At 39.4% G+C, this 15,315-nt stretch overlaps 1 protein-coding gene across 18 annotated transcripts in view; it reads right to left on the bottom strand.

The window, feature by feature from the left end:
- The window catches only part of MPHOSPH9 (M-phase phosphoprotein 9), a 71,634-nt gene that overhangs the window by 6,645 nt on the left and 49,674 nt on the right, over positions 1 to 15,315 (bottom strand). For 16 of the 18 annotated variants that reach the window (XM_038574836.1, XM_038574840.1, XM_038574841.1 and 13 more), the window contains 8 exons: positions 13,958 to 14,059; positions 6,891 to 7,025; positions 5,851 to 6,026; positions 4,436 to 4,579; positions 3,454 to 3,574; positions 2,559 to 2,662; positions 1,420 to 1,667; positions 1,073 to 1,141 (listed from right to left, as the gene is read on the bottom strand). In XM_038574836.1, coding sequence (XP_038430764.1) covers positions 1,073 to 1,141; positions 1,420 to 1,667; positions 2,559 to 2,662; positions 3,454 to 3,574; positions 4,436 to 4,579; positions 5,851 to 6,026; positions 6,891 to 7,025; positions 13,958 to 14,059 — 1,099 coding nt within the window. Of the gene's footprint in view, positions 1 to 1,072; positions 1,142 to 1,419; positions 1,668 to 2,558; positions 2,663 to 3,453; positions 3,575 to 4,435; positions 4,580 to 5,850; positions 6,027 to 6,890; positions 7,026 to 13,957; positions 14,060 to 15,315 lie in introns of those variants that run through there. The other 2 variants (XM_038574842.1, XM_038574854.1) reach the window with 2 other exon arrangements.

The raw sequence follows: 15,315 nt of genomic DNA, 5'->3' as shown, positions 1-15,315 counted from the left end.
GAGACTTACAGTCTTAAGGAGAAGTTAGGCATATAGGCCCTAGGAAAAGACCGCTGCTGTTTCCTTTGCATTTTTTTTCCTTCTGCTATCACAGACCAATCTGAAAATGAACTTTTCCTGAAATTAAAGCACTGAAAGGCCAAAACACGCAGTGATATAAGAGACCTATCCTTGCTATTATGCTTAAAATGTTACAAAAAGGGCAGCCCGGGTGGCTCAGCGGTTTAGTGCTGCCTTCAGCCTACAGCATGATCCTGGAGACCGAGGATCAAATCCCAAGTCAGGCTCCCTGCATGGAGCCTGTTTCTCCCCTTTGTATCTCTCTCTCTCTCATGAATAAATAAATAAAATCTTTAAATTAACTAATTAATTAAATGTTACAAAAAGTGATTTTGCAAGTCCCATGGTTTCGTGTATTTTAGTTCTCTCTGAAAAGCAACTAAAAGAAATGCACATGACCCGCTTCACCTGCACCATCTCCTGCTCAGTAATGGAATCACATTTCTCTTTTTAACCTCTACAGCGATTCCAGGTGCAAAGCACAACTGTTTCACATATTTACTAAACGGAAAGGAACTGAGAAATAAATTAGATATTGGGGAGGAAAAAATGAATACAAAAAGGAACATTTTAATGTGAGAGGATTAATTTAATGTAAAATCTGTTTGAAGGCATATCGCATAGTGGCATGAACGTCTTTTTCATGGGTATAAAGGTAAAAATCACTTTTTACCCCCGAAAGCCAGCATGCCATTCTAAAATATATTATAGGGGCACCTGGGTGGCTCAGTGGTTGGCTGTCTGCCTTTGGCTCAGAGCGTGATCCCGGGGTCCTGGGATCAAGTCCTGCACCATGTCCCCCACAGGTAGCCTGCTTCTCCCTCTGCCTATGTCTCTACCTCTGTGTGTCTCTCATGAATAATTAAATAAAGTCTTAAATCACCAAACACTTCCTAAAAGGTTAACCGTTTTGCCCAATTGCTTCAGGATGCCTAAATTAACATCATCTTAGAAAAATGGTGCACTAGCCAGCGTCACAACGCTAATCCAGATTCAAGCTAAGACTTTTCACCTGATTCAATCTCGTCTGCAAAGTGATCCGTCCTCCGGTAGAAGGCATTCGACTCAAAGCCGCCTCAATCTATTAACACAAAAAAAATTAAATGAAAACAGAAAAATTCTGATTCATGGCAGGGAAGTCTGCAACAGAATGGAAAGGACAGGCTTCAGCCTAGTATTCTCTTGTCCAGCTTGCCCTCATATAAGTTCCCTTCATCCTAACCAGCAAGGCCAGCTCAGCTCTGGTTTGCTATCCACAGTAACTTCCTGAGATGGCTGGCCTCAATAATTCCCTTCTGACTATTCCTCAGACACAAGCATTAAGGTCAGAAAAAAGTTTAAGTTTTTGTTTGTTTTTACCTGGTCTTTTTCTTTTGTAAGTTCATCAAAAAACCGCTCCGTTTCAGCTAGGGTCCTAATTTTTGCTGTATACTCAAAATCATTACCATGTGGTGCTACTGATGCAGGCTTACACTGTTCATAGCTAACTGATTTATTCTTCTCCCAGGCTGATCGCACAGACACTTTCTTCACTCCATTTGGCAACAGTTCGGGAGAAGAGCTATGATTAACATGGATGTCGGTGGCTGTTTCTGAATATTTTTTTTCTGTCGAGAGAAAAGAAATTTCTTTTTTTTTTAAATCAATTTTCCTAATAGATCATATACATGACTATCTAAATTATCTAACTTCACTTTCTGGAAAGGGCTGCCACATACCAAAAAAATGGAATGGAAAGAGACACAACAATCATATTTACTCAGTGCTTTTTCTCCACAGAATTCTACAAGCTTTGCCCTCAGTTTAACAATATGTATAACTTCCCTAAATGAAGGTGTGTAAACTTAAATGAACTATAAATAAACTTGAAGAAAAAAAAGTTAAATGCTAAACACTTGTCTAGTGGACACAAACCCACACCAATGGAGAAGAGCTAGCATGTCACAGGGCCTGCCCAAGTGGGTCACATGCATTCTCTTGTAACTTTATTCCAAACTTAAAAAGATAAATGAGAAAAAAGAGGGCAGCCCAGGTGGCTCGGCAGTTTAGTGCCGCCTTTGGCCCAGGGCGTGATCCTGGAGACCCGGGATCGAGTCTGACATCGTGCTCCCTGCTTGGAGCCTGCTTCTCCCTCTGCCTATGTCTCTGGTCTCTCTCTCTCTCTCTCTCTCTCTCTCTCTGTCTCTCACAAATAAATAAATAAATCTTTAAAAAAAAAAAGAAAAAAAAATCACCTAACGCCTAAGTTGCACAGAAATTACAGAATATAAGAGAAAAACTGAACAGTATGGCCCCAGTAAGTAGTAACATTAACATTGCTTGTCAGTGAGAACATTGACACATAATATGAGCATCACGAATGCTTATTTTAGAGGTCCTTGGGCAGAAATTATTTAAGTGCAGGATATTAAAATATTTAGGACCTTGAAAAGATACCTGAAATTCACAAAAAGAATGACTATACCCATAACTAATAATTTTTTTTAGGAAAAAGATACCTTCCAAGTCATCTAGAGGAAGAAACTGGAGTTGTTTCCTTGGATTGGTACGTTGTAATGCAGACACAGGAACAGTATCTAAATCATCCAAAAGTATATCAAATCTATTGAACGAAGCAAGTTGCTTGTGAGAAAAAAATGTTAATTGATTTTCCCTATCTCCACTAGAAAGATGAGCTGGCATCCATTTAATTCACATATTCACGTATTAAAAAAAAAAAAAAAGCTGGTCATATAATTTTCTAAAACTGAACTTTATATTTCCTAACACAAAATTACATTTACATATTGGAGACCTGAAACATTTATCCACACAGTAGCTCTTTCAATCTTTTTAACAACCTTATAAAATAGGAGGGAAGTACTATCCCTTTTTATAGAAGGGGAAACTGAGGTTCAATGTGCTTAAGTCATTTCTCAAGAGCCTGAGGGAGCCAGGTTACCAGCTCTCACACTGCAGGTGTCCAAGGCTTCCCATGGCAGCTTGCACTGCAGACCTGCTTCAGAGAGAGAACAATTTTTTCAGGCACCCAGGGAAACTTACGTGTACTGACAGGGCCATACCAGGACAGCCCACTTTCTTGTACAAATGGCTCAAAAATTTCCCTGTATCATAAACCTTTTTCAGGAAAAAAAACAATTACCATTCTATACCCAAAAGCTGGAGGGACTCTGAGGCAGTTTTTAAATTCAGGGGTAGCAGTTTACATAGTTTAAAAACTGTTTTCATGTATTATAGTACTTTATTTTCAGTATGACATTCATTTAAATGATTTAAATCCATAGGGTTCCCACTGGCAACTGAAAAATCAGTGATAGCTACAGGCATAAGCAGACACTTAAAAGAAAAAAATCAATAATAAAATATTTTATTCTACTATTTTAGAGAACTTACCGAGTTGGACTGCTTTCATTTTTGCTCAGTAGATGACTAAATCCTGGGGACAAATTTTCTTTAGGAGATCGCTTTGGACTATAAGCCACAGTCACTGGTGTTAACATAATCTCTCTTTTTGCTACAGAAGAAAACAAAGAGGAAATATTCTTTTTTTCCTACATAATACATTATATTGCAGAACATACTTCCTTTTACAGTACTTTTTGGTAACTTTAATGGAATTCAATTTCATTGTAAAACTTTTTGAAAGATAAACAAAAGCATCCAAAATAAAAATAATTCATAATCCCAACACCTAGAGGGAACCACCGTCAACATTTTAGTGTTTCAGACTGCTGTGTCAGCACTCGAGACTCAAAACTGGTTTTTCAGGATTTTAGAAACTGACTGGAAATAAGATGGAAACACCAGTGCACATTCCTGTAACACAGGTACATACAAATATCTTCAGCCGTTCTGAAAATGGAAATCAAGAAAACAGAAACCTAATGCTTAACCTTTAAAACCATAGCTATAACTGCCTAAAGAAATTGAAGGTAAATATATAAAAAGCAACATCTTTTTCAGGCTAGCCTCATTTGTTTGAACTAATATTTACTTAGATAGTCGTCAATAATCTCAAAAACTGTGAAGTGGTGTAAGCTGCAAAAAAAATTTTGCTGGACACACACACACACACACACACACACACAAAATCTCATTGTAATATTTTTTAAGATTTAATTTTTAAATTAAATCTTAAAATTTCTTCACCTGTAGTCATAGTATCTGTGCAATCAGGTGATATACTATTATTAAATAAGATCCTATTTAGGGACCCTGGGGCTCAGAGTAGTCTCTAGTAGGTGTTAGAGAGAAAACATGAGGCGTGTGCACACAGCTTGGATGCCCCTCCTTTCAGCCAGGGAGATCTATACATCTAACTCTTACTTGGAGTGTTCGATTTACGAGTTGGGAGATCTATACATCTAACTCTTACTTGGAGTGTTCGATTTACGAGTTGAAGGTGGTAAAGATGATGATCTCTGTGAAGCAGAGTTAAATCTCTTCTGTCTTTGGGCGCATTTCTCTGGAGACCGATTTGCATTGATTGATGTTTCAGTTTGCCGAGGATTCACTAATTCTGTAACAGACAAATTGTTAAAAAGTAAACAGAAAAAACCTACCTTTGATTACCTGCCTCTATTAACAGATGATTATACCAAGCAAGCAATACCCAGTATCCAGGTAAGAATGATTATTGCAAATACATAAGGATGAAAAAATGTTTGAAGAAAATATGGGAGCTTATAAAGAATTCATTCTGGCTATCTGTTGACAATTGCCATGCAAGGTGATTTTTCACAAGAGATTATTTTTAGAAAGCAAGTCACTAATTTATTTACTAAGAGATACCGCCTTGGAGATGCAATACCCAAGATGCTAACATTGTAATCAGCAGGCCCCATCAAGTGAGCACAGGAGGGCAAGAAGATGCAAATACTTACTGACTTGCACTTGCGAGAAAGACAGTATTAAAGATACTTCTTGGGCAGCCCCGGTGGCTTAGCGGTTTGGCGCCGCCTGCAGCCCAGGGTGTGATCCTCGGGACCCGGGATCAAGTCCTATGTTGGGCTCGGAGCCTGCATGGAGCCTGCTTCTCTGCCTGTGTCTCTGCCTCTCTCTCTCTCTCTGTTTCTCATGAATAAATAAATAAAATTTAAAAAAATAAAATAAAGCTACTTCTTGGGGCCTCTGTGCCAGCACCCCAATCTTGGGGCTGGCTCAGTTGGAAGAGCATGTGACTCTTGATCTTGGGGTTCTAATTTGGAGCCCCATGCTGAGTAGAGAGATTACTTTAAAAAAATCGTTTTTAAATCTTAAAAAAAGGGATCTCTGGGTGGCGCAGCGGTTTGGCGCCTGCCTTTGGCCCAGGGCGCGATCCTGGAGACCGGGGATCGAATCCCACGTCGGGCTCCCGGTGCATGGAGCCTGCTTCTCCCTCTGCCTGTGTCTCTGCCTCTCTCTCTCTGTGTGTGACTATCATAAATTAAAAAAAAAAAATTAAATCTTAAAAAAAAGATATTTCTTGTCCTGTGAGATGCTCAGTAACCAAGAAAGGGACAGTAGAAAACATTACATCTCACTTTATGAATACCAAATGTCTGTCATAACTTTCCAATGTGAGACAAGACAAACTCATGTAGAAATTTTCCAAATATTTTTAAGAATGCTGCATAAATCTTTACTAATCAGAAGTAATATGTAGTCTGCTTTGTATAAAAGATACATGTTATGTCATGACTGATAAATTACAAGCTAGAGGACTTAATAAGGAAGATGATAAAACTGGGGGCAAAGAGGAAGGTATCTATAATCTATTATCTCTATATCAAACAAAGGAAAAATGCTTACTATTTGAGGTGTCCTCTTTCTCTGTCTGTGTGCCCCAATTTTTAAATATTTTTCCTTCATCAAGTTCTTTTAAAGCTTTCATGATTGGTGTATCTGAAGTCTCTATTTGTTTTTTTTTCAGTAAGCTTCTTGGTGAACTTCCAGGTGAAGAATCCTTTTCCGGAGGAGAATGATACCTTAAATAATAATTGTAAGACACACTGTGCTATGAAGTGAGTATTTCTGTCCCCCTGAAAACCTCGTATGTTGAAGCCCCAATCCTCAGTGGATGGTGTTAGCAGGTTTCAGCCTTGGGGAGGTGACTAGATTTAGATGAGATCATTAGTGCCCTTATAAAAAGAAGAGATCCAAGAACACTGTCTGCACACATTCACCAAGGGAAGACCATATAACCAGGAAGAGGGCTCTCACCAAGAACCCTTGGTGAGAGCCCTCACCTGTGGGCTCTGTGCCAGCACCCCAATCTTGGACTCTCAGCATGCAGACCTGCAGGAAGAAATGTTTCTTACTCAAGCTGCCCAGTCTATGGTGATTTAATACAGCAGCCTGAGCTAATACAGAATTCACCAGCTTTGTTAGGGGAATAACATGAGAGCTAACAAATACACTCCACAATGAGGATGTATTCTTTACAATGAAATAAACTAAAATTGAACCTGCAGGTAATAGACCAGTACTTCTCAATTCTCTTCACATCCTTGCACATACAGAAATACTGTAATTTTGTGGTGCTCTAGAGTAATAGTTGCTTGGGCTGTCCAGAGGGTAAGAGGATCAACAAACACCTTATCCTGATAGTCCATGCACAGCACACCACTGTGTTGGGAACACAGGGCAGGGGACGCTCTGCATAGTCTTTAATAGGAAAGTATCCTACACCCATTAGCTTTTTAAAGTAAAATAAAAATCTGGTCCTCAAAAGTAAGACATTGAGGCAACAGAGAAGGCTCTTTAGACCTTCCTGAACATTTAAAACCAACTGAAATGTAAATGAAACCATTAAGAAATCCTAAATACGACCTTTGACAAAGCTACCTTACCCAGTAGTGCAGGTTTCCACCAGCTGGTTATCCATTCTATCATTCTGGGTATCCAAAGGCTGGCCAGTAAAGATAGAATACTCTGCTCCTGGTATCAGCCACTTGCGTCTGCTGACGTCAGAGGTGGCCAGTGTGCTAGGACAATGAGAAATGATCTAAGGCATTATGGGCTCATACTTCAGGTCAGGCCCAACACATACAGAAAACAACCTGCTTTGAAACGTTATATACACATCTGTACAGTAATTCTAAAACTGCATAAAACAACCTTATTTTAGATACATGAATTCTATCTTGTGGTTTTCAGATCCAACCAAACTGTTATTTTAGGTTTCTGTTACTTTGGCATATTTCTGCATCTCAGTCAAGGTATCCTTGTATCTACACAGCTCTGAATACCCCCAACTAACTTCCTATGCTTCATCCTCAATCCACAGCTCAGGCTAAGGAGGTGCAGCAAGAGTGCCCTTCTCATTCTTCCCAGACCAGCACTGCCCAGGAGAATTTTCTGTGAAAAAAGAAACTTCTTAAAAAAAAAAAAAAAGAAACTTCTTCTATCTGTACAACAATACAATAGCCATGAGTCACATACTGCTATTGAACGCTTGAACTGCGGCTAGTGAAATGAAGAACCAAATTTTAAATGTTATTTAATTTTAATTAATTTAAATTTAATAGCTGCCCATAATGACTGGCACTAGTATATTAAGTAGTACAGTTCTAGGCTAGTACTTCCCCCATCTTATGGAAACCATGCCCAACTGAGACTCATACATCCTGCAAGAACCAGGCATTCAGCAGACATTAGAACGGTTCCCACTTTCTCCAGCCCTCCTAACTTCAGTGTCCACACAGAGGAGCTACCCTGGACCTCTCTCCAACAACTGGGCTCTACTCGCCTGCTTACTCACCTCCTCCACCAGAGAATACTCACTGGACTTCATCATCACCAGAGAACATACCCTCTTAAGAAATCACAACTCCAAAGATTCTTCTGGCTCAGGTGTTCAAGTATCATCAAGGCACTGTGACCCCAAGGCCTGTGATCCCTGGCCTGACCATTTTCTTCCTCTTCTCTCTCTCTTTTTTTTTAAGATTTTATTTATTTTTTTGAGACAGAAAGTGAGCAAGTGAGGGAGAGAGAGCATGAGTTGGGGGTGAGGCAGAAGGAGAAGCAGACTCCCCACTGAACAGGTTGACGTGGAGCTTAATCCTAGGACCCAGAGTTCATGACCTGAGCTAAAGGCAGATGCTTAACAGACTGAGCCACCCAGGCTCCCCTGGCCTCACCATTTTCTACATATCAATCCCTCTTCTAGCTTGACCAGTTCCCTCTACCTACTCTGTGGTGCACACTTACTGCCTTGACCCCCTTTCCAGCACTCACTTTCCATTACACCCATCTGGCAGCAGAGACCTAAGCCTGGAGGAACATAGTGGTCTCACTCCTGAATGTCTACAATCCTATACTTGGGCTTTGCTGGAAGCGAGCCACCCAACCGTGTAGCCCGTGTTAACATTACAGAGTCACTATCACCATCTCAATAGACACCTAACACTGGCAGACAACATACCTTTCTGTAATCAACGAGCTCTGGTTCTCCAACAGGACTCCCTTACACCTTCTCTGCTCTCTCAAACTCTCACCCAGCCCTGCCGGTCAGCTGATAACCTCACATCACACTTGAGAGGGAAAAAAGAAACCAGGAGACAACAGGTGTCTTCCTCTCTCTGCTCCCTTCCACAGCCAAACTTCTTACAACTTCCCTTCCTCATCTTCAACTCCCAGTCACTCCCTTTTTCCCTCGATTTTTAATTAAGAAACATCCCAAACATTCTTAGAAAATTACAAAGACTACTACAAGCACTCACAAGTACTTAATTTTAACAAATGCTAGTATCTTACCAGATTTGTTTTCAATAGTAAGAGAAAAGATTATGTACATATGGCTGTTTGTATTTTTTAAATTATGTCCATGTAACACACACAACCTTTTAATGCTATTGTTTCTATTCAACATGTTTCAGATTTCACCACATTAACACAGACAGGTGTATCATTTTAGTCATTTACCCACAGTACAAATATGCCACACACTACTGATCCTTTCTCCTGATCGTGGATGTTTAGTTTCTAATTTATCACCTTCCAACAATGCTACAATTAACAGGTGTAGGAATTCCTTTGAGGTAAACATCCAGAATCAGAACTGGAATTTGGGGTGCACACATTGTCAGGCTTACAGGATATTGTCAAATCATGCTCCAGATGAATGAGTTTATCAATTTTCAGCCCAACCAGTAGTTTGAGAGTCCTATTTCTTCACAACTTTCCCAAATTTTACAAAGATTAGAGCCGGAGTCTGGCCTGACCTGTCTGAGGGTGTGAGTGGTATCCCATGCTTGTTTTAATTTTCATTTTTCTGATTACTAGTAAAAGGAATATTCTTTCAATTCTATTAGCCATATAGAGAATTCTTTTTTTGTGAATCGTTTGTTCATTTTATCATTTTTCTGTTGAGGAGACCTTTTTCTTATTGATTTATAGTTCTTTATATCCTAGATACTAATCCCTTATTGATTCCTGTTCATTTAAAATATAAAATATTTCAAGCATGCAGACATACAGATCATACTCATGCACCAACCATCTGCTTATACAACTTTGTTTGCTCTGTTTCTTTTTTTTTTTTTTTTAAAGATTTTATTTATTTATTCATGAGAGAGACAAACACACAGAGAGAAGCAGAAACACAGGCAGAGGGAGAAGCAGGCTCCATGCAGGAAGCCCGATGCGGGACTTGATCCCAGGACCCCAGGATCATGCCCTGGGCCGATGGCAGGTGCTAAACCGCTGAGCCACGCAGGGATCCCCTGTTTGCTTTATTTCAATAAACAATAGAATATTAACAGGTACAATTCAAGTCCCCTGTGTACCTCTCCAGTATCACTCCTCTGATATCATTACCCTAGTGTAAGTGCTAAGGTACCACTTTCACTAAATTTGTATTCAGCATTCCACACATGTTGTTATGTATGAACCTATAAAATATGTTCTGCATGCCAAAGTCAATATAAATAGTATCCTACTTCTCCTGCAACTGGTTTTATTGTTTCAAGTTGCTTTTAAAACAAAAAAAATTTATGGGGGATCCCTGGGTACCTCAGCAGCTTGGCGCCTGCCTTTGGCCCAGGGTGCAATCCTGGAGTCCCGGGATCGAGTTCCACGTCGGGCTCCCGGCATGGAGCCTGCTTCTCCCTCTGCCTGTGTCTCTGCCTCTCTCTTTCTGTATGTCTATTATAAATAAATAAAATCTTTTAAAAAAATTTTTTTTATTTATTTGAGAGAGAGAGAGATCACGCCACACGTGAGGGGGGAGAAGGGCAGAGGAATGAGGAGAAGCAGACTCTCCACTGAGCAGGGAGCCCGACATAGGACTCAATCCCTGAGATCATGACCTGAGCAGAAGGCAAATGCTTAACCGACTGAGCCACCCAGGTACCCCATGTTGTTCCAAATTATGTTCTTAAGCTTAAACCACATTGGGGCGTCTGAGCTGACACAGTTAAGCATCTGACTCTTGGCTTCAACTCAGGTTGTGATCTCATGGTTGTGAGACCAAGCCCCACATTGGGCTCCACATTCAGAATGGAGTCTACTTGAGAGTCTCTCTCCCTCTCCATCTTGCCCCCCCACTCATGTTCACTTTTTCTCTAAAATAAATAAATAAATATTAAAAAGAAAGATTAAATCACGTGAACAATCAACTTCAGTGGCTGGCAAATTTTCCCCATAAAGCATCAGATAATAAATAGGTTTTTTGTTTTGTTTTAATAAATAGGTTTTTATAGGCCAGATGGTTCTCTGTTGCAAGTACTCAAACTTGCTGTTATGCAAAACAGCCAGCTAATAGGTAAATGAATAAACTTTATTTTTGGACACTGAAATTTAAACTTCATATAATTTTCACATATATGAAATACTATTCTCTGATTTTTCCCAAACATTTAAAAATACAAAAACCATTCCTTGCTCATAGGCCCTACAAAAACAGGCAATAGGCTGGATTTGGGGCTGGGGGCTGTGCTCATCAATTCCTGATCTAATGTATGCACTATGACACTATATAGCATCATTCATAAATATAACACAATATATTAGTTTTTTTTAAAGATTTTATTTATTGGGGGATCCCTGGGTGGCTCAGCGGTTTAGCACCTGCTTTTGAGATCAAAGGTCTCTGCCTTGCTCTTGCTCTGTGTCTCTCATGAATAAATAAATATAATCTTAAAAAGAAAAAAAAAAGATGTTATTTATCCATGAGAGACACAAAGAGAGAGAGGCAGAGACACAAAGAGAGAGAGGCAGAGACACAGGCAGAGGGAGAGGCAGGCTCCATGCAGGGAGCCCGATGCGGGACTCGATCCCGAGAGTTCAGGATCATGCCCTGGGCGGAAGGCAGGCACTAAACTGAGCCACCCAGGGATCCCCAGTATCACAATAGATTAAATGTTCCAGCTGTTAGACATATAGCTTGCTTTCACTCACTCTATACAACATTCTCAATGGATGTTCACATTTGCTCCTTCATGCAAACCATTCTCCAGGCCATCAAGCCCTAGCTGGCATATGTAAGGGTCGCCAGTCCCCTCATCTGCTCTCTCAGCAGCGTCCACACCACTGGCCACCACTAGGGTTCCTCCTAGCACACTGGCAACTCTTTCTCAGGTTCCTGTGCCTAATCCTTCTGCCCCCAACATCAAGACATCAGGGCTCTTCAGAGCTTCATCCCACACAACCTATCATATATCCACCATACACCTATCATATATCCCACACTCAAGCACTACAAAATGATAATTCTAAAATTTCTAACTCTAGCCTAAGACCTTATTTCTGAGCTCCAAATGTAAATTTATAATCACCTGCCTGATTCCCACTTGGAATTCGTATGAATCTCAAACTAAAATATTTGAAATGGAAATTCCAATCTTTATATCCCATGGTCTACTCTTCTCAATTCTTCCCTAGTTCAATATACGGCACCCTGAGTTGCTCAAGACAGAAACCAAGATGTTATGGGACACCTTCTTTTCTTCTCTTTTTTTTTTTTTTTAAGATTTTATTTATTCATTCATGAGAGAAAGAGAGAGAGGCAGAGACACAGGCAGAGGGAGAAGCAGGCTCCATGCAGGGAGCCCAACATGGGACTCGATCCCAGGGCTCCAGGATCATGCCCTGGGTTGAAGGTGGCGCTAAACCACTGAGCCACCCAGGCTGCCCCCTTTCTTCTCTTCTTAACCAAGTTCTGCAGATTCTACCTCTGGAATCTCTTTCAGACCCTTCTAATCTGTCCATTTCTATGGCCACCACCCAGCAAACACCATCTCTCCTAACACTACAATTGCCTAGTTAGTGTGCCTGCTTCTCCTTTTCCTCTTCATCTCCTCCCCATGGCAGGTGCATTAAAAAAATAGAAATCAGGGGTGCCTGGATGGCTCAGTCAGGTAAGCATCCAACTCTTGATTTCAGCTCAGGTCATTATCTCAGGGTCACAAGATTGTGCCCCGCATTGGGCTTTGCACTGAGCATGGAGCCTGCTTAAGATTATCTCACTCTTTCTGTCCCTCCCATCCCGTTCACACTCTCACTCTCTCTATAAAAAGGAAGAAAAAAGAAAAAAAGAAATTAGATGACCTAATCTTATCACATAAAACCTTTCAAAGGCTTCCCAAAAGATTTAGGAGTAAAATCCAAACTCCTGACTATGGCTTAGAAAGTGATATATGACCATCCATGATTTCACCTGGAGCTACTTTACCCCTTGCTGGCAATATTCAGTCACACAAGCTTCCTCCAGGTTCTTTAAACATGTTAAGCCTTTTCCTACTTAAGGACATAATAAAGCTCATTTCTCTGCCTGAACATCTCCTTCCCTCATGCCTCCCCCACCAACACATCACAGGGCTTACCTCCTTGCTTACAAGTTACCTCCACAGAAAGGCCTTCCCTGACCCCAATTTCATCCCACTCTTGTTCTCTCTCAAATGTTCAATTTCAGTAACTTATGAAATTTTTTTCTTTAAATAATTCACTATGTTCTAACTTAAGGTTAATGAACAAAGATCTAGAGAAAGTTTCTCATTTGACAATTATGACTTAGAAAGGTTACAATTTAACAATCTTTCTGATACACATCAGTATTATGACCTTATGATCTACTCATTTAATATACTTTATAAAATCATAGTAAAAACTAATACAAAAAACCCTACTCTATAAATGTATCAAGATAATGCTCTGAGATTATAGCAAAGCTAATTTTGAATAACTAAAAAAACTAAAATGAAAAATCCATACAACCTAATGAAGATTTGTCTTCATAGGTCTGCTCATTAACATACAAATAGGGGCACCTGGGTGGCTTAGTAGGTTAAGTCATTGCCTTTGACTCAGGTCATGACCCAGAGTCCTGGGATCAAGCCCTGTGTAGGGAATCCCTGCTCAGCAGGGAGCCTGCTTCTCCCTCTCTCCCTGTTCATGTTCTCTCTCTCTCAAATAAATAAAATCTTAAAAAAAAAAAAAAAAAAAAAGGAATATTATTTCTGAAATTTAGGGGCTACAAGACCTTCTGAGATATTCTAGCCCAATGTCCTCGTTTTTACAGATACTAACACTGAACTCCAAAAAAATTAAGTGATTTGCCTAAGGTCACACAGCTGGGTAGAGTCAACAAAGAAAACATTTCAGGTCTCTTTACCCCAATCTGATTCTATTTCCGCCTTTTGGCAAATGCTTCTGCATGAGAGTTTTTATGATATCTAATAATTAGATGGTTTTTTTTTGTTTTTTTTAAGTAAGCTCTACATCCCTCGTGGCGCTCTAACTCACCACCCCAAGATCAAGAGTCTCATGCTCCACTGACTGAGCCAGCCAGGCGCCCCATAATTAGATGCTTTTACATATATAAGTTCTATAATGACACTTAACTCTGACTCCTTATGACTTAAACAATAAAAGGGTGCACCTATTTCTAGCTTTATGGAGATTAAACAAAATAACTTACTTGGCATGTGAGGATCTCATGGGAGTTTTAGAATTATGGCGAAGACTTAACATATTTTCATGCTCCACTTGCTTGACCTGAGCTTCAAGTTTTGAAATTATTCTAATTCAAAAGGAATGAGATAAATTAAGTACACAATAAATTTAGAATAGCTTAACTACAAATTACTTATCTAACAGACCCTTCTAGAAAAGGAGTGACAAAAGAACTGCTGGTTGGTAAACCTGCTTTCATAATAAAATGCCCCAATAATCGATAAAAAGCTGAACAAATTGGAACATATACTGAAAGGCAAATACATTAAACTCTACAAAGAAGCATTCCATATACTACAACTGAAGGAAAAGGAAACAACAAATGGACTAGTCAAGTTAAAAAAAAAAAGTACAAATCTGACTACAGACCAAAACATGTGGTATAAATAAATTTAAAAAATAAAATAAATACAAGTATTCAAATAAACTGCAATTCTACCATGTTTAATTCTAAATATGGTAGATAATGTTTTCACAAAAAAGGGAGATATATAAATATTTAATATAAGAGCCAGTAAAGACTTCCTAATTTTTAAGACACAGAGGCTAAACTATCCTGAACAGCTATCTAGAGGCAGCTTACCTCATCTGTGCTATGCACAGAATAAAAGCCTATTTTCAAGTTTACCCACAGAAACTAAGACTCTGGCCAATTAATTGTTTTGAGGTTAGCTGGCATTCTTTCTGTTTTTTAGACTTTGCATATGTCTTTGTCTCATCTTTTAAACTCAAATTCTTGCCTACCCTGCTGCAAGGAAGGTTTGAGAACAGCTCTAACAGGCTGACACTTTATGCCAATCTCATAAGGAAGCTATCACAGAAAATGCATCACAGAAAAGATCTGAGCAGATAAGAAGGCCAGTGTTCACACTCTCCCCAGTGGGAAGTCCTGAGGAGTGCAATAAAATCGCCAAATAAGGACACATCTCCAAATACAAATACAGAAACATGCTCTAAAGCCAATTAGAAGTATTCAACCATTTGCATAGGGACCGTTTATGACTCTGTTTTTATCTAAGTAAATCAAATCATGAATATAGTCCCCAAACCAGGTTTTTAAAAAAGTAGATGATCATAAAGTTGGTGTGAATGCTGTTTTCTTTTGGGAGCACAAATATAATTCGGTAGACTAGACTGCTTCTTAAAATTCTTTTTTTTTTTTTTTTGATTTTCAATGGTTTAGTATCATTTAGATTTTGCTATGCTGACAAAACACAGAACATCTCAGGAAATGCACACTTCTCAATACAACCACCAAAATAATCATTTAAAAATCTTCTTTGGCTAAAATCAAATGTATTTCCAGGTCAGGGGAAGATTAGC

This window comes from Canis lupus, chromosome 26 (genome assembly GCF_011100685.1).
Source record: "Canis lupus familiaris isolate Mischka breed German Shepherd chromosome 26, alternate assembly UU_Cfam_GSD_1.0, whole genome shotgun sequence".
NCBI lineage: Eukaryota > Metazoa > Chordata > Mammalia > Carnivora > Canidae > Canis > Canis lupus.
Note: the sequence above shows the minus strand (reverse complement) of the source record. Positions and strands in the feature narration are given on the sequence as shown.